The sequence below is a fragment of the Oryza glaberrima genome, chromosome 3, assembly GCF_000147395.1.
Source record: "Oryza glaberrima chromosome 3, OglaRS2, whole genome shotgun sequence".
Taxonomy (NCBI): Eukaryota; Viridiplantae; Streptophyta; class Magnoliopsida; order Poales; family Poaceae; genus Oryza; species Oryza glaberrima.
Genome location: NC_068328.1, coordinates 20,067,531 through 20,086,456, shown reverse-complemented (window position 1 = coordinate 20,086,456; position 18,926 = coordinate 20,067,531). Strand labels below are relative to the sequence as shown.

Genomic DNA, 18,926 nt, shown 5'->3' with positions numbered 1-18,926 from the left:
CATTCATCAGAGGAGGAGTTCTACAGTGATGTTGATGGTGTGGAGGATTAGGTGTAGCCTTGGTCAAACTGCCTGTGGAGTGGAGTCGTCTGCCGTTTATCTTATTTTTCCGCTGCTTAGATCTTTATTGATTGAGAGGAACTATCTACCTCTGTAATGACATTTTATTCGCTTATTAATTAGAGTAATAATTGTACTCTATTATCAATTTGTTATTGTGTGCCTCGGCTGATTCCTAGACGAGGGTTCACACACATGTAAGCGTTTGGAATTTTGGATAGAAATTCCGGGCGTGACAATTATGATGATACTGGGTCCTATTTAATCCACAGTAGCCCCCGAGCCCTTTGCCTTGAGATGTCTTGAACCCCTTGCAACTTAAAAGCAAATGACTCAATGACTCAATGTCTCGACTTAAAAGCAAATGAATCAATGACTCAATGTCTCAACCTAAAATTGCAAATGACTCAATGTCTTGAACCCCTTGCAACTTAAAAGCAGTACACGATAACCGCATAACGACAACCGACAGTTGGCCAATATTAGGCATATCAAAATTAATATGGATGTGCACCGAAACTCACCAGTGTTGCAAGGTCATTGTAGTCGATATGTAGACCATGAGGTGTGTGACAGTAACCCTTAGCCTAGCGGCGATGCAATGTGCAAGCCTAGGCCCATTAACACACACCAACAAATATAAAAGCATCAATTAGGTCAAGGGATAGGATAAATCCCCAAACCTTTTAGGTTGTCGCCTCCTAAAGTATCTAGGCCCCGATCGTTGATTTTGGTAATTAATGACAAGCACTAATTGTGCACTAACCATTTTATTTGCGTGAGATAATTTGAATTAGGACCACATGACGAGTATGTCAAGGATGATCACCATGGATTAAAATTTGACAGTGTAAGGCGAATGACGGAAGATGGTAAAGCTAGTCTATTTGTCTATCGAGGTTTTATCGCTGATCGAAATGTTTGATTAATTTGTTTTCTAGTTTGTTGTACTAAAGATAAGATGGGTGGCAACTTGGCAATGAGGTGTCAATAGGCTACACTAGAGCATATGCGTTGAGATTGCACTTAGTGGCTTTGATCCTTTACTTTTTTGGAGGAGGCTGAACAGGCCAGGGTTATGGGACCGGTTAGTCTGGGGGTGTCCTGAAGCTTGGCTTACCCTCCTGGAAAAGGCCAAGCATATCAGACCCCTAGCCTGCTTGGACCAGATATGTCCCGAAGCTATGTCCAACTCTTTGGGGGCAAGTCGAAGGGATCAGGCACAAGTGCCAATCAATTTGGCAAGTTCCTGAAGCGTTGGTTTTGGCTTTGGGGGCTGGCTGGTCGGTCCGGCCATTGCATTAAATGTGCACCAACAGTTAGTTTTTAAACCATTGACGCAACGGGTCAGATCATCCGACTGCTCCATGCTGGTCAGTCTAGCAATGTGCAATATTGGGGATTTTGTCCCCAACGATTAGTTTTGGTGGGTGGCGGGTATTGGGGGATTTTGCCCCCAACGGTTAGCTTTGGTGGGTGGAGGATTCTATTGGCACTCCATTCATTTCATTTGACCCCTTGCATCCATTCTCACACCACTTGAGCACTTGCTAATCCTTTGTAGGTGTTTGAGGGTAGATTAAGCCAGGGCAAGTACACGCATCATTGATTGAGCTAATGTGGCACTCTGAGCCCGGTTGCTACTTGTTACTCTTGGATGTTGCCATGAGATCTCTCCGATAAGGTTACGGAGGAGGCCCAATGTTGGTTGTGAGTGATTTGGAGTTCACCACCTTCGGAATGAAGGAAGAACTATCCTTAGTGACTGAAGCTTGTGTAGACCACTTTGAGACCGGCTCCCACCCTGCCTATCCCTTAATGAAGGGGTTTAGAGACTAGGTGTTTTGAGTGGTAAAGTTTGGCTCGCCTCAACAGTGACGTAGGAAGCCAGCAAGCTTCTGAATATTGGGAGAAAAAAACGATTCTCTTGTTTCATTTACTTATTGCAATTTACATTTCTAGAGATAACTAGAATCCTTGTCATCTTAGGTTTTCAAAACATAATCTAATTTCTTAGTTAGACATATCCCTCACCAAGCCTAGAAACTTAGGTTAGTTTGGTTAGGTGTTAAAATCGCCTATTCACCCCCTTGACGTTTTGATACTATACTGTCGCTTCATCTCCCTTGCTCTCGTCGCTTCAACTTTCAACGAGGCCTCCATCACAGGTAGGGTTCTCGCTTGCCAAAGCTAGAGGTAGCCCCCCATGACCATCCGGATCTAGATTCTGCACCTTCTAAGCTCAAAGCTCAAGCACCTTGCTTCCAATCCTCCAAATCCACTTTCTGCAACCCTAGCTACTGCATCACCAAGTCATCAACTTTCGTTGCTTTGATGCCACTTCTAGATCCAAATTTGGAGCGGAAAGCTTGCATCATTAATGGGAGCAAACTAGATGATCTGGTGGAGGACAAGCTATTGCCAGCGCAAGAGATCATCGGCTGGCGCCTAGCCATCACGGAGCTCTTCCCCACCCCTAATACGAGTGAGATTATAGGATTAGAGCCCTTCTTCCACCATGGCTTTGCTCTTGCAACCTCTGATTTCTATGGAATCGAGCTTATTCATGTAAACCTAACTCTATTCTCCAGATTGCTATCTTCATCAACCTCTGTGAAGCTTTCTTGGGATCCCCCACACTTCGCCCTCTTCCGTCACTTGTTCAACCTCAAGCCCCAATCTTCCTGAGCAAATCCCCAGGTGGTTGGAGGCGTCGTCCACCAGCTGTGGCCCAAGAAGAAGAAGGATTACTTCAATCTTCCCCTCAAATCTTCTTTGAAGGGGTGGAATTTTGAGTGTTTTTTACTACTCAAACCCCTCCCCTTCTCTTCCTCCGTATGCTAGTCATGCCCCTCTTATCTTCTTTCGACAAGTTGAAGGAGGCGAATCTGGCCGACGTCTACATCGCTTTGAACTTCATGCTTCGGCACATCCAAACACTCAAGAACAGGGTGCATATGAGTTTTGAGTATTGTGGCCCCCACATATCCCACTTGGGAATTGGATGAGAGGAATAGGGACAATGAGGCCACCACCTGGACAAAAATCTTCAAGCTAGGCATAGTGGTTACTACCAAGGAGTGCCCATACTCTTTCAACATTGAGAATCCACATCTTTAGGTAAAGCTCGCACATTATTGTCTATGTCCTTCGTTTTACTTCCACCCATAACTGTTAGTCATCATGCTAAGATCTTTATATCCGAGCCCCTAAGATGGTCGGAGAAGGGCTCCTGAAAAAGGCCCGCCAAAGATCCCGCCGAGTTCCTAAGCTCCAAGCGTGCAGGGAAAAAGCTAAGAAGCAGGCTCCCAGAGTAGCCGCTTTGCGTGGCCCCAAAGTCGGTAGCCCTTGGGTAGGCGTGAGGCCACCCTTATCCCTCATTAGGGACACGTCAACAAAAGCCTACTACCCCGCAAAGAGAGCTATCTGAAAGTTCAAGTGCCATTGATTTGGTTTTGATGATTAATAACAAATCCAATTATGTGAGACTAATGTTTTTATAAGCATTTCTTTGCCTATTCTCATGTGGATATGAAAGTGGAGTGTTGGTGGACCTAAATCACAAGGATGAAATGCATGGAGATCAAGCTATATGTATCACTCTTTCTCTTCATGTACATATTGATATGTTCGTATATAATATTTCCACGTGATTGGCATATGCATGTGAGACTAATGTTTTGTTTGAGTATTATCTCTTATTTAGTCTATTTACATTGAGAACGTGGAGATGATGAAGGTATATTTTTATTTTAATATCTATATTTGAGAAATGCCTTCTATTCTTGTATAGGATAAGCTCTCAATGTTTAATATCTTGTTATGCATACTCTTGCTTCACACAAATATTTTGTATGCATACATTTAGGGGGAGCAAATCCTATACTTTAGTTATGCATGTAATCGATCCAAGTTATTCACCTTCATTTAATTGGGATCTTTACATTTGAACATATATTTGAGTATATGACACTTGTGGTGTTGATTAATACTCATCATTTATTCATATCCTTTTATACATGCGATCGGTTGGTCAACATGTGGAGGTTGACAACCGGATCATTGGGACTAATAATTTTATTGAGTTGAATGAAAGAAATAGGTCCCAAGGATTACAAAGGTGTTGATGCTCAAGTGATATCATTACACCTAACAATACCAAGAATGACAAAGTGAAGATATTGAAGATGTGTGATACAAAGTGGCTATTATGGCAAGATGGTGAAGGGCAAGCGATGCTCGGTCGTGATGGACCATGCGGCGGTGAAGGGCAAGCAAGGGGCTTGGCGCCAAAGAACCAAATCCGGTGGTGGTGAAGGGCGAGTGACGGCTTTGTCATTATGGACCGTGAGAGACCATTTGAAGCTACAAGTAACTGCATCAATCATTTGAAGAATATATGGTGAAATGGTATCGGCATTGGCGTCCCTCAAGACAATGAAAGAAGGATGAAAAAAAGGCATTCCTAATGGTATAATTATCTTCTTATTTACATTTGAGTTTAGGAATGCCGTACTATTAAGAGGGATGCAACGTCGAGGTGTTTGTGTATGTCTCCGTGCTCAAAGTGACCTATCATAGTGCTACCTTGAGAGAAGCCCAAGCTTTAACCTATCCTTTGAGTGGTTTTAGACCTTGTTTTTGGTTGAGTTGGGTAGTCCTCTGAGTGAGCTTTCTATAGAGTCCAAGTTCATCAAAAAGGGACTCCCGAGCGAAAAGTTATAGTCGTTTTACTCTGTGCTTTTCGGAAAGTCCAAAAAATTACCGGAAACTCCGAAAATTTTCGGAGTTTCCGGTAATTTTTTGGACTTTCCGAAAAGCACAGAGTAAAATGACTATAACTTTTCGCAGCCATTTTTGGAATGTCCGAAAATTTTCGGAGTTATCCGAAAATTTTCGGACATTCCGAAAATGGCTGCGAATATGAGATTTGCTTCTGTAAGTTTTCGGACTTGTCCGAAAATGCTTTTCGGAAACTCCGAAAATTACAGTCTTGGCCTCCAACGGCTAGTTTTTGAGGGGCTCGGGTATATAAACTCCTCCACCCCTCCTTTGAGGGGCTGCTGCTCTTGGGGAGTATTAGACACATCCAAAGCCAAATAGCCATCCCTATTTCTCTACCTTTGTGGTGCCTCTTTGTGAGGGGGATTTGAGAAGGGGAGAGAGTTGGATTGAGAGAGTGAGGAGTTGAGAGCTAGTGAGCTTCACTCCATCCTTTGTGTGCCTCTTTGTGAGAGGGATTTGAGAAGGGGAAAGAGTTGGATTGAGTGATTGAGAAGTTGAGAGCTAGTGAGCTCCACTCCATACTTTGAGCACTCGAGTTCATAGCAAGCAAATCTTCGATTGTGTTTGTTACTCTTGGGGACTAAGGTCTTCTAGACGGCTAGGCGTTGCCGGTGAGCACCCAAGGTTGTGGTGTGCCACGGAAAGTTTGTGAAGGCTTCGATTTCGCCTCCGCAAGGGAAGAAATCAAGAGTGAAACCGAGGAGTGCATTTGTGCACCCTCGTGAGGAAAGGGTTGAAATAGGCCCGGCCCTTGTGGCTCCTCAACGGAGACGTAGGATCCGTGGATCCGAACTTCAGGAAACAAATCGCGCATCTCCCCTCTTGGTTTGCCCGTTCTTGCATTCTCTCATATTGTGCTTGAGCTTGTTTTTACCCGATCTACTTGCATGCTTAATTGATTTAGTTGGTGACCTTATATCTTGCTTAGATACCTTATTTGTCACCTTTTGATTCATATACATTTTGTTTGTTTGAGCTACAAGTTCATAGCTAGTGTTTATTCCGTTATCCGCCGAACTTTTCGATTGAGACCGGAACTTCCAATCCCATACCGGAAGTTTCGATTTGAATCAAAAGTTATCATCACTCTAATATGCTATGAAGTTGTGATAATTTTTAGGAACACCTATTCACCCCTCCTCTAGGCGACATCAAGGTCCTTTCACTATCCACTCAATCATCTGAAAACGCCAAGGTAGGCACATCTACTCTAGCACTCATCGCCAAGAGATTTGCATCGCTCGAGGCTAGGATATCTACTACCATCGATTTATCACTGTCCTCACCATCTGCACATTCATCTCATAGGCTCGAGGCTAGGATATCTGTCGTTGCCGCACGCATAGGCAAGAGTAGGGGTGAAAACGGTACAGAAACGGATGGAAACCATCTTTATCGTTTTCATTTTCATATATTTTTTCGGAATTGGAATTGGAATCGAAAACCCCGGATACAAAAGCGGAATCGAATATTATCGAAACTGAAAACGAAGCGAAAATGAATCGGCGCAAATACTGTAACGAAAATTTATCGGAATAAAAAACCCATCAAACTGATAAATCCAATTCTCAAGTCTCAACGGTCAACGATTTATCATAAAACATAATCATATAAGTCCAATTGTTAAGTATTAACGGTACATCACAAAACACAATCTATGAAAAAAATTATCTATGTTTAAGAGAGTAATGATGTTGATAAATCCCAATGTAGGAAAAAAATATTCTTATGTAATTTTAGATTTGCATAAAAAATATTTTTTAAAAAATAACAGTAAAACACCATGGTATTCACTATTAAGTGCTTTAAAAAATAACGCAGGGTATTTCAGTTACAAAATTTTTGGAAATTCTGAAAAAAATTCTGAGAAAATTTTCGGAAAGTTTCCGACCGATTCCGAGTTCCTACGGAAACTTCCCTTATCATTTTCGATTCCGTTTACGAGAAAATATTTCCTTATTTCCGTTTTCGAAAAATTCCGACCGTCAGATTCTGTTTTCAAAAATAGGTCCGGAATCCGGAAAGTTTCCGTACCGTTTTTGGCCTTAGGCAAGAGCCACTGGTCCTTTGCCTCCACATCATACAGAGGAGCAAGGTGAGGCGTCGAGACTCAGCTGTCGTGGCGCTCCCACCATAAAGTTGTCAACTTCTTGACTTTGGCTTGAACTTGCATGTGATGTCTTTGAGTGTATCTTGTATAGCTGTGATCAATGCAGGTGGTCATCGAAAGAAATTCCCGCTACAAATGCTAGCGAACCATCCCCAAGTGATGTTGCGTCCTCTCAAGAGGGAGGAGAGATTCCCTAGCCGAGCGCCACCTAGCCATCTATCCTGACTCCTCGATGGTGGAAGAGTAGCCAACCAAGCCTGGCCCGTGCATGGGCTTTGGTGAGGAACAAGGTTCTAATCTTCTGATAGATATTTATAACTCTTGATTTGGCGGACACTTGACACACAGGATCCGGCTTCCAATCAACACGATTCAAACCCTACAATCGCAACACCACGTCTCCTCTGGTAATCAACCGGGCGCTACCCGATTGGCCTCTTTGAGAAGGCTAATCCCTGCATGCGAATTGAAGAACTCAAGCAAGAACAGGGTATATTACAACTTATTTTACAGATGAATGATTAAGAACTTAAAGTTGGGTTTCCACAAACTGAACTTGCAGCGAAACTGCAACGACAGAAATAATATAAGAAAAATCCGGCTATAAAACTATGACAGCTAATGTGAATTCCGCAAATAGGACTAGGCTGGGGGTTAGCCCTAGGTCGTCCACCCCTTGGACTTAGCCCACGATATATTTACAAGGCTCAAAACCCAAATCAGATTCGGACTGGATTATGTATGTGGCTTGTTTTACAGATTCTCTACAGCCGAGTTGAAACTTTAATGTGGGACCAAAACCATATGAAAGTATGCCGAGTTGGACCTTTAATGTGGGACCAAAACCACATGAAAGTATGCGCATATTGCGGGGTTAATCTAACGGGTTAATTAACTATTTGCCATTTTTAAGATGTGAAATTTAACAAATTTGCCATTGGATCCGGTGGTAAATCTTTAAATACTACATTGAAGAATGGGAAATAGTTAAATACCTCTAATCTAACGGCTGAAAAATGGATAAATTTTAAGGGAAAAACCTTTGAAAACAAAACCGCAAAAAATGGCATTGGGTTCAGTTTGGGCCGAATTTTCGGGGCACTAGCCCATCACTAGTAGTACGAGTAGGCCGTACGACTCCGCGGGCCCACCTACCAGTACCAGTCCAATACCTTTTCCCCGTCTTCCCCCACCCAACCCAAGTCTTCTTCCTCGTCTCGTCCGTTCGTCTCCTCGCCCAGATCCGCCAATCGCCCATGGAGTCCCCACCCCACCCCCTCCTCCTCCTTCTCACGCTCCTCGTCGCCGCCGGCGCCGCCTCCGCCGGCGCCGATGACCTGGTCGCCGAGCTGCAATCCCTGCGGTCCCGCTCCCCGTCGGGCGTGATCCACCTCACCGACACCTCCATCACCCGCTTCCTATCCGCCCCGGCGCCGCGCCCCTACTCCGTGCTCGTCTTCTTCGACGCCGCCTCGCTCCACTCCAAGACCGACCTCCACCTCCCCCAGCTCCGCCGCGAGTTCGCCCTCCTCTCCGCCTCCTTCCTCGCCCACAACCCCGCCTCCGCCGACCTCTTCTTCGCCGACATCGAGTTCTCGGAGTCGCAGCACTCGTTCGCGCAGTTCGGCGTCAACTCCCTCCCCCACGTCCGCCTCGTCCGCCCCGAGCACACCCGCCTCGCTGGCTCCGAGCAGATGGACCAGTCCCACTTCTCCCGCCTCGCCGACTCCATGGCGGAGTTCGTGGAGTCCCGCACCGGCCTCGAGGTCGGCCCCATCGTCCGCCCGCCCCTCGTCTCCCGCAACCAGATGATCCTACTCGTCATCCTCTTCTTGGTCTCCATTCCGTTCCTCATCAAGAGGATCATGGACGGGGAGACCTTGTTCCATGACCGACGGGTTTGGATGGCTGGGGCGCTGTTCATTTACTTCTTCAGCGTGTCCGGGGGGATGTACGGGATCATCAGGCACACGCCGATGTTCATCACCGACCGGTCCGATCCAAACAAGCTCGTGTTCTTCTACCAGGGGTCTGGGATGCAGCTCGGCGCCGAGGGTTTTGCGGTTGGGTTCTTGTACACTCTCGTGGGGCTCATGATCGCTATGGTGACACACTTGCTGGTGAGGGTGGAGAGCCTGCAGATCCAGCGTTTTACGATGCTGGCGGTCATGATAATTGGGTGGTGGGCAGTGAAGAAGGTGATTCTTTTGGATAACTGGAAGACTGGATATAGCATTCATACCTTCTGGCCCAGCAGCTGGAGGTAAATGCTTGTACAATGGCAGACGATATGGATGGTTTCTTCCTTCGGTTTCTGAGGTATGGAATTTCACCTTCCTTTCATGTCTGTAATTTTGGATGAAATATTGTAACTTGAACGTTTGGCATGACTCTGCTTTTTTTAGCAACTACTTGTTATGTTTGGTGTAGATTTTGGTAATTCAGAAATTCTTCTTCAGTCAAACACTACTCTGCCCCAACTTCTGAGTGACATAACAGATTCCTAACATAAATCGAACAACAGAATCAAAGATCATTCAATATTTTGTGCAGGACTTGCTAGCCTCGTTATATAACACTAGTTGCTCACCCATGCGTTGCACTTTACAGTATTGTAAAAAATGTAAATATCTGTCAAATTTTAAACTGATGAATAAGTGGTTGAATGTTTTTTCTTCAAAATCCCTTTGAATGATTGAACTTAATATTTAAACGCTAAGAGCCCCATCGGTTGGCCTAATAAGCCAAAGCAAAAGCCAAAATTTGAATTTTTGAACTTGATTTTGAGCTTGATTTTAAGATATTTTTAGCGTAATTTCTTTTTAGTGTTGGCTTTTAAGTCGCTACAAACAAATATATTAAATTTTTACCTATAAATTAATTTTTTATTCCCTAATAAGCCGTTTGGGCTTATTAGGAAATATGGGCAACTGATGAGGCTCTAAAGCACTTGCTGCAATTACAAACTCATAAAGAGTAAAGTCCATCACCGGTCCCTAAACTTGTACCGCTGTGTCATCCCGGTCCCTAAACTCGCAAATCGACCATTCAGGTCCTCAAACTTGTTCGACTGTGTCATCCCGGTCCCTAAACTTGCAGATCACTCATTTAGATCCTCCAACTTGTTCAGTTGTGTCACCCCGGTCCCTAAGCTGCCATGCATCGTATATTCCTCTTCTTGCTTTAATTTGCTTCAATGCATGCATGGCCAATTAAAAGACGCATAGTGGTATTTGATTGGTTCATGGATAGACCAGAATGCTTTTATTTGACACTGTGATCTCGCTTTGTCTTCTTTGTCTTCACTGTTGAGTTCTGTGCCTTCATGAATCATGATTTCATGCAAATTAGTACATCATTCTCTATCTTCTAACTCAGGGCCTGTTTACTTTGATGCCATTTTCAACCTTACCAAATTTTGGTAAAGTTGCCAAAAAAGTGGCTACATTTAGTTTGCTGTCAAATTTTGGTAACTATATAAGAAATCCTGCCAAAATTTTGGCAAGTTGCCAAAATTTGGTAAGGTTTTTTTTGGCAATAAAGTGAACAGGCCCTCAATCCCACCTACATTCATCATTTTGGTTCTCTACTACTGTTGTCCATCGAATTCCGCTTTTGATCCAATTTGTGTCTTCACCCCCACCATCTGCTGCCCGCTGCCTCAATGCAATACAAAATCACAATTTATTGACGGCTTTTTCTCCATAAATTCAGTGCCACCTAACTGCTTTGTCGCCACACCAGCTACAGCGGTATGTTGTGTTTTGCGGCAATATGCAGCAACCCTGCTGCTTTGCCTCTCCCAGGTGTACCGCGAAGCTAAGAAGGCGAAGGAGATCGATATGCCATGTCTCGCAGTCCTAGAGTGGCTGTCGACGATACAGTCGCGGGCAGAGCCATGGATTTCTACGATACCGAGCCTGATAGAGATATCAATGTCATTATGGATGTAGAGATTGCATCCAAAGAGTCCACGATATTTTCAGGTCGTGTTTTATTTAGCACAAATCCTAAATCCAATCTACGGTTATAAGAAGATGATCCATCTAATTAACGGTTAGATCTTTATGGTTAACGTGGGAGCTCCTAGGAAGTGCCCAATTTCTATAGGTGGATAGATAGGCATATGCATCCTTAGTAGTTGGTACTTTGTTGTAGCTATGAAGTTCCACGTATTTTGCTATTGGCTTCTCTAATGGAAAAAGGGACCATGTCCTTTCTGAAGAGCCTTAGGATATGTATACTACAGTGACGCCTTATATGTGCTTAATATGCATGAATTTGCTGTTGTTCTAATTGTCTTTTGTATAACGTACTGCTAGATGATAAGAGCATGTGCATCCCTTAAGACCTATTTTAGGTATCACGGTGGATGCTTTAGCACTTTCTCCCTCAAGATGCTTGTTAGTTTTTTGTGCTCCATCGAAGATGCTAAGGTCAATGGTAGATCAAGGAATTTTATACTATTGGGTCAATTCCTACCCATATTTAAGTGAAGTCGTATCTAATTCTTTCTGGATTTACACATGAAAATGAAGTTTTACAAGGTGGTTCTAAAAAGCTGCGGGGTTGAGCTGACCCCACAATTTCTACGTGGACAGAGTTGTGGACCTGTCACCGGCTAAGGTTATCAAATTTTGACAGTGTTGACTAAAATCACGTTGAAAAAAATTTGTTTCTTAGCACTAGGTGTTACTGTATTAATCTTAGATGGTAAGCATTTTTAGCTTTCAAACCTTTAGCCGCACCTACCTTTACATTCCTTTTTTCATGAATACATATCGGCTCCACATTGCTTAGACCCATGGTAGCTTTTTTTTTTTAATCTTCGTTAGCACCTTTGAGCACCTAGGGGGTGCTTATGTTCTCATCAATGAACTCAGATGAAATGTATAATTAGGCATCAAAGTGTTTAGTCTAGGATTGATGCTATATTGTTTCTTTTAGGGTACATTATGTTTCCCATGTGCTTTCTATATTGGCTTTGCTGTTCCACATCAATGCTTCAGTTTCATCCTGCATTTGTAAACAATATGTGATCCGTCATATAGAACATGTGATCAGCTTTTTGCCATTGACCTTGTCTATTGAAACATCTTGTGTGGATATGATTGATGTTCTTGGATTTTGGGTTTCTTGATGCTAATGCATGAACAGTTTCAAAGACTCATTCACCAAGGTTTGTGTATAGATACTACTAGATTTGGCTGTCTCAACCAATGCCTACTTAATAACAAATTCAAGTTCTACTAGCTAGATGCTTTGACCGCAGTCAAAATATTATCTAAACTTGTATGTAAAAGTAGTGGCTACTTGTAGAAGTTACTGTATGTTCAAACATTTTTGTTGACACGAAAGGAGAAAAATACAGTGCAAGCTTGGGTCAGTCTTTTTTCAACTTCCCTCCTGTCCTATTTACAATTAGTTTGTTATTACTAAGTAACTCAGAGTAGATGTAACAATATATTTTCTTTGACTGTGCTACTCTGGGTCATACTGTTGTTCAACTCCAAGGGGCATAATGATTTGGCCATTTGGGTGGTGTACTACTATACTCTCCAATCACGACCAAGTGTCAGAATTGGAAATGTGCAGTTAAACCATTTTGGCTATATCATTATGAATAGTTGTAGCAGTCAATAGGATTGTTGAAAGCCAACGCAGTTCAGATTTTTTTTATCCTGATGATCTAATGATAGGCACAGTAATCTCATTGTTGAGCATACAGTTAACTAATACTTTTTTTCAAAGAAAACTGATATGCTCAATAGTATTTTGGACATTTTAGATATGTTAATAGTCTAGCTGCAAAATTGTTTTGGATTCCAGTGCATTCAGTTGATGATTTACTATTACCTGATTGCTTCTACTCTGAAAACATGTATTTCAACTGTTTGTCAAGCAAATGGGACTCTGCTGATGGCTCAGTTGCTTGGCCTGACCTTACCCACTTGAACGAGCAACTCCAAAGTGCCATGTAGCTAAAAAATTGCCATGTTATTTTATGTCTTAATGAAAATAAATTACCTGCAATCCACACTCCACACTTTTAGAAAAGTCAAACATGTAGGGCTAATGCGGCCATACCATATTGTAGTTGGAAAACACAAGAAGCTATAGGGTTTAACCATTCTGTTCCTGAGCAACAAAAGCTTAAAGCCTAAAAATCATGTGTGCAGTTGGGAGGAAGGCTTAGGCTTGGTTGTGGGCGTTTCCTAATGGGAAGATGGTTGGGGTTTAACATAATGTTAGTTCTAATGGAAACTTTGGGATTTATTAATTGTGTATGCAAAACATTATTTTGCAAACAATCTTCTTTTATAGTATGTTTTTAATGTCCGAAGATTAATATTTCATTACTTTAGTCTTCAAAATGTTTTCAATATTCTGGTAAATACTAGAAAAGCATGATAAAATAATTTTTCATGATAAATGGCATTAGCATTTTCATATAATCTACATACTTACCTGATATTTTTAGCGAACATCAACATCCTAGAAGTGGATTGAAAAAAAATACAAATGCCATGCATGAAATTGTTTCATATGCCCTGCCATTGATAAACATAACAAGTAGCCAATGAATGTTGTGTGTGATATTATGCCTATCAGTATTTGGTTCATTTCACAGTGTCTAGTCTACTCTATTGCCAGACAATAAAAATGCATTTGTTCTGATTAGTATCCATGATGGAGCTATAATGTGATTAGATCTCTTTTAAGTTCACGATCAATTCGCTGTTTAGCCTCTCCTTTGTGAAGGCTGCAAAAAAGTGAAGTTGTGGTTAACAAGTAGTTCATTTATGCTCCGGACCTTGCGTCTTGAATATAGTAGATTAATAATGAAGCTGCCATGTTTATTTTCAAAAATGGGTAGGTTAAACTACAGGTTTCTTAAAAGAATGTACAAATAGTACTCCCTCCATCCCAGATTGATCATCCTCTAAGTAAAGGGCACTAAAGCCAATGACATCAAAATACTCCCTCCATACCACAATATATGGCGCGCACACATATTAAGATTCAACTTTTAAAACATTTGACCAACACTTAGTATAATATGAAATTAATTTTATTTATTAAAAATTATATCATTAGATTGAGATTTAAATTTACTTTAATATGGTTATAATTTTGTTGCTACAAACCTTATAGTATATGAGAAATTATAAGCTAAAGATTAGTTTTGGAGACCGTGCCAGCTTTGACCGCGTCTTATATTATGGGATAGAGGGTGGGATGGAGGGAGTACTGTTTACTAATTGTCATCATTTAGTCTTTTTACATAACAATTGCTATGCTACGTTGGACAACTATTTCATTATTTGCTTATGTTATTTCAGGTTATGGAATTATCCAACTTTGACCGTGCTGAGATAGAGCATATTTTGGAGTGTTGGGACTTGCCAAGTTTATTTTTGCAAATTTCTGATGCTGTAGTATGAAATATGTAGACCTCAAGTCATGTTAGTTATGCAGAGGAATTATGACATTGCACATCTATCACTTGAACAAGAAAGTTTGGCTTTTGAATTATTGGTTTGGTTTCTTCGAATGATGTATCGTGGTTGATGTAGCTTGTCAGGTGCATTGTCATTTTGGAAAATTGCTTAATGGAAATCATTAGCATTGAAGGGGCCAATAGGTCAGTGACCTCTGTAAATGTTGGATGCGATATGCTTGCTTCCAGAAGCAATCCCCGTGTTCTTTTCACCCATGGGTGGTACCGCAATTTGGCAGCATAATTAGGCAACTAGACAACTACTATATACTGTTAGATTAGATTGTATTTTACGTGCCAGCGTTATATAAAGTTCTTCACCTATTGAGTCGCAAGCATTTGAAGATCAATCTACAATCTGGATCATATTCAATGAAATTTGTTAATTGTTGGATCATATTCAACGAATTTTAGTTGATCTTGAGAAAAAAAAATTATTGGGAACATAACCGGCTTGCAAAATTTGAATTATCACAAAATCTTGCTGCACGGTTACGGGGCACATTTTCACACGGCCACCAATTTGCAAATGCACTAACGTTGTTCAGCTTATGCATATTCTTCCTCCGTTTCATATTATAAATAGGTCGCTTTGATTGTTTTCCTCATTAATTTTTTCAAGTTTGATTAAGTTTGCAGAAAAATTTAGCATAGAATCTTCTGGGTCCAATTCTATGCGTGACGTGAATGTCAGGGTGTGGTCGAAGACATGGGCACGGACAGCCATACTTAGGGCTCCACTGAAGATGGCGAAATCTGTTCTCGGGAGAGTTCCTAGACAAGTCAAGCCACTCTGCACTCCTGCCGAGCACCTAACTTTCGTAAATTCCCTACTATGACAAGCTCCGTTCGATCTAGTAACCCGCCGAAATGCAGAAGCGTAGTTAAAGTGAATGGAGTCCACTGTCGCTAACCTCAACTCCGCCTTAGTGGCTGATGCCGGGCCTCCGCCCCCTCAAGACCCTCTCCAGAACGATGAGGTTCTCGAGGACGCTAACGCTACCAACGGCCCTATGCCAACAACAGTGAGCATCGCATCCCCGAGAACGCATCGCCACGACGACATACTCATCAACCGCCTCCCCATCAAAATGCTCACGATCTCCGCGACCAATTGAACGGCCGAAGGCGGGAGCAACAAGACCAACACGATGCTGGACACCGACAACCTCGCGACCAGAATCGTAGAGACAATCATTGAGATGACAATCGTAACTGCGACCGAGATCGATATCGTCATGATTGCCAGAGCCGACAAGACGAGAACGAACGAGGTCATTGAAGTCATCGCGATGATCGAGAATGACAAGACTCGCGATCTCCAGCTCTAAGGCAAGGCCGAAGCCATGACTACTGATACCCCGCCTTCATCGTCCTCGTCATCATCCAAGGCGGTTCACGTGGACCTCATAGTCGCTGACCACCCCTATTACCTAGAGGTGGATGCAGAGCCTTTAAAGTCAACTAGCCCTTAAAATTCCGTCCCGCAGCGGTAGAGAAGTACGACATGAGCATAGATCTAGAGGAGTTTTTGCACGTCTATTCTACTATCCTATACACCGCCAGTGCAGATGACAATGCACTGGCAAATTACTTGCTGGCAACATTGAAAGGATCTGCTCAGTCATGGCTGGTGCACCTTCCTCCCTCAATATCTTCCTGCGCGGATCTTTGGAAGCATTTCATCGCGAATTTTCAAGGCACCTACAAGAGACATGTGGTCTAAGATGCCTTGCATGCCCTCAAACAAAAGCACGGTGAACCTCTTCGAGATTTTATCCGACAATTCAATGAATGTCAGAATATGATCCTAGAGATCACCGATGCATATGTGATATGAGCATTCAAATCAGATGTCTAAGATTGCTACACAATCCAAGAACTGGCGACATGACAGATAATATCTGCGATGAAGCTGTTCGAGGTCATTGATAGGTGTGCTCACGCAGACAAGGCCGTTCGAAGAAATGATGTGAAGGGGAAGTTAGTCAATGAAAATAGTTGGCCAAACAAGATGCTATGGAATCAAGTTGGCAATCTAGTCGCAAGAAAGGAGGAAAGCGAAAGGCACAGTCGGAGGTTCTTGTCGCAGAATAAGAGAAAAGCGCTCCCCAACGACCTCCTCCTCAAGATGATGGCCTTGTACTGCAATGGTGTCCGGTGCACAAGACCAACGCTCACATGTTCAAGGAGTGCAATGTATTTCAGAAAGCCATGACTAGGAAGATAGCCCAAGACAAGGGAAAACGAGTTTGCATGGTAGAGTAGGGCACCAATGACCTTCCGTTCGATGCCGAACTAGATTTTCCTGACTTCGATCAACATGTGGCGTATATCTTCGGCGGTTCAACCTTCTATTCTTCTAAGCGGGAATACAAGAACACGAAGTATGCTCTACATCTCGGGTATCGACGTCTAAGATGAATTGGTCAAATCAGAAGATAGAGTTCTTTGACATCGACTACCCTTCTCTGACGACAACCCCTGGACAATACCCGATAGTAGTCGAGCCTACTATTCAGAACGTTCTAGTCGCGCGATTTCTCATTGACGGTGGCAGCTCAATCAATCTCCTCTTCCTCAGCGCGCTTGACGCAATGGGGATTCCTAGAAGCGAGCTCATCCCCTCAGAACAGCCCTTCCATGGCATTACCCCAGAGTCATCATCAAGGTTGTTGGGGGAAGATTACATTGCCCGTGACCTTTGGCAGAGTTGACAACTTGCAGACATAGCATATCATTTTGATGTAGCAGAGTTCGATATTGCCTACAATGCTATATTCAGAATAACAACACTCGCCAAATTCATAGCGGCTTCGCATTACGCCTACCAGTTGATTAAGATTCTGGGACCTAAAAGGATAATCATGGTGCCAGGGAACACGAAGATGGCCATGCAATGTGACAAGATGAGCCTTGATATGGTCGAGCAAACTACCGCAGTCCCGCCACAATCGAGCCTCCTGGGAAAGTGAGCAAACCCAACTTGGCACCCAAACCAGACGACGCCATAAAGATAATCCCGCTGTCTAGTAGCACACTCGACAAACACGGCCAAGATTGGCACCGAGCTCGACAGCAAATTGGAACTCAAGCTCATCACCTTCCTCTATGACAATGCAGATGTATTTACCTAGCAGCCGTCCGACATGTCCGGAGTCTTTAGGGAGGTGATTGAGAACAAGTTGATGGTTTGACCCGACGCAAAACCTGTCAAGCAGAAGTTGCGTCGCTTCACGCCAGATCGCAAAGAGGCTATCCAAGAAGAGCTCAATAAACTTTTCAAAGTAGGCTTCATCAGAGAAATCCTCCATCTAGAGTGGCTTGCCAACCCAATCATGGTACGCAAATCCAACGATAAGTGGAGGATGTGGGTACACTTCACAAATCTCAACAAGGCATGCCCAAGGACTATTTTCCCCTTCCACGGATTGACCAACCGATAGATTCTATCGCAGGGTGTGAGCTGTTGAGTTTCCTCGACACCTACTCCGGGTACCATTAAATCAGCATGGCCAAGGAAGACGAGGAAAGGGCAACCTTCATCACCACTTCGGTGTATTCTGCTACGTCAAGACGCCTTTTGGCCTGATCAGTGCCGGATCAACTTATCAGCGCCAAATCCAAGGGGCTTTCCAATCCCAACTCAGCAACAACGTGGAGGCCTACATTGACGACATCATCATCAAGAAAAAAAAATCGAGATCGTCTGATCGATGACCTAAGGGAAACATTCAACATTCTTCGGAGACATCGGCTCAAGCTATATCCAGAGTAGTGTATGTTCAGAGTACTATTGGGCAAACTGCTCAGATTCCTAGTCTTTGGACGAGGTAGCGAAGCAAACCCCAACAAAATCAAGGCCATCGAGGAAATGAAATCACCGATGAGGCTCGAGGAAGTCCAGAAGCTTGCCGGATGTATGACAATACTTAGACGATTTGTGGCCAAGATGGGAGAACGAGGACTGCCTTTCTTTAATTTATTGAAGAAACATTGACAGGTTCGAGTGGACATCAGAGGCTGAAGAGGCATTCCTTGTACTCAAGCGATACCTCGCCGATCCACCAGCACTTGTTGCCCCACAACCATAGGTGGAACTCTTCCTCTACATCGCCAAAACGCCGTACTCCATAGGTACTGTCGTTGTTGTCGAGCACGACAAGGTCCAATTCCTAGTCTACTGCGTCAGTTAAGTCCTTCATGATGCCAAGACCAGATATCCGAAGATCTAGAAGCTGCTCTTTGCCATGGTCATGACATCCCGAAAACTGCGTCACTGCTTCCAAACCCACAAGGTCATGGTCATCTTGTCATACCCCCTTGGTAAAGTTCTTCGCAACAAAGAAGTCATAGGATGCATTGCCAAATGGGTCATCGAGCTTGGCCAATTCAATGTCCACTTCGTCCCACAAACGACTATCAAGTCTCAGGTACCCGCAGATTTCGTCACCGACTGGACCGCCCCAA

The 18,926-nt window shown here is 43.2% G+C and overlaps 1 protein-coding gene across 1 annotated transcript; it reads left to right on the top strand.

The window, feature by feature from the left end:
* Positions 1-8,163: 8,163 nt before the first annotated feature.
* Positions 8,164-14,504, top strand: LOC127766220 (probable dolichyl-diphosphooligosaccharide--protein glycosyltransferase subunit 3). Its single transcript, XM_052291303.1, has 2 exons — positions 8,164-9,274; positions 14,299-14,504. The coding sequence occupies exon 1, from the start codon at positions 8,212-8,214 to the stop codon at positions 9,220-9,222; it is 1,011 nt and encodes a 336-aa protein (XP_052147263.1). The 5' UTR covers positions 8,164-8,211; the 3' UTR covers positions 9,223-9,274; positions 14,299-14,504.
* Positions 14,505-18,926: the final 4,422 nt, after the last annotated feature.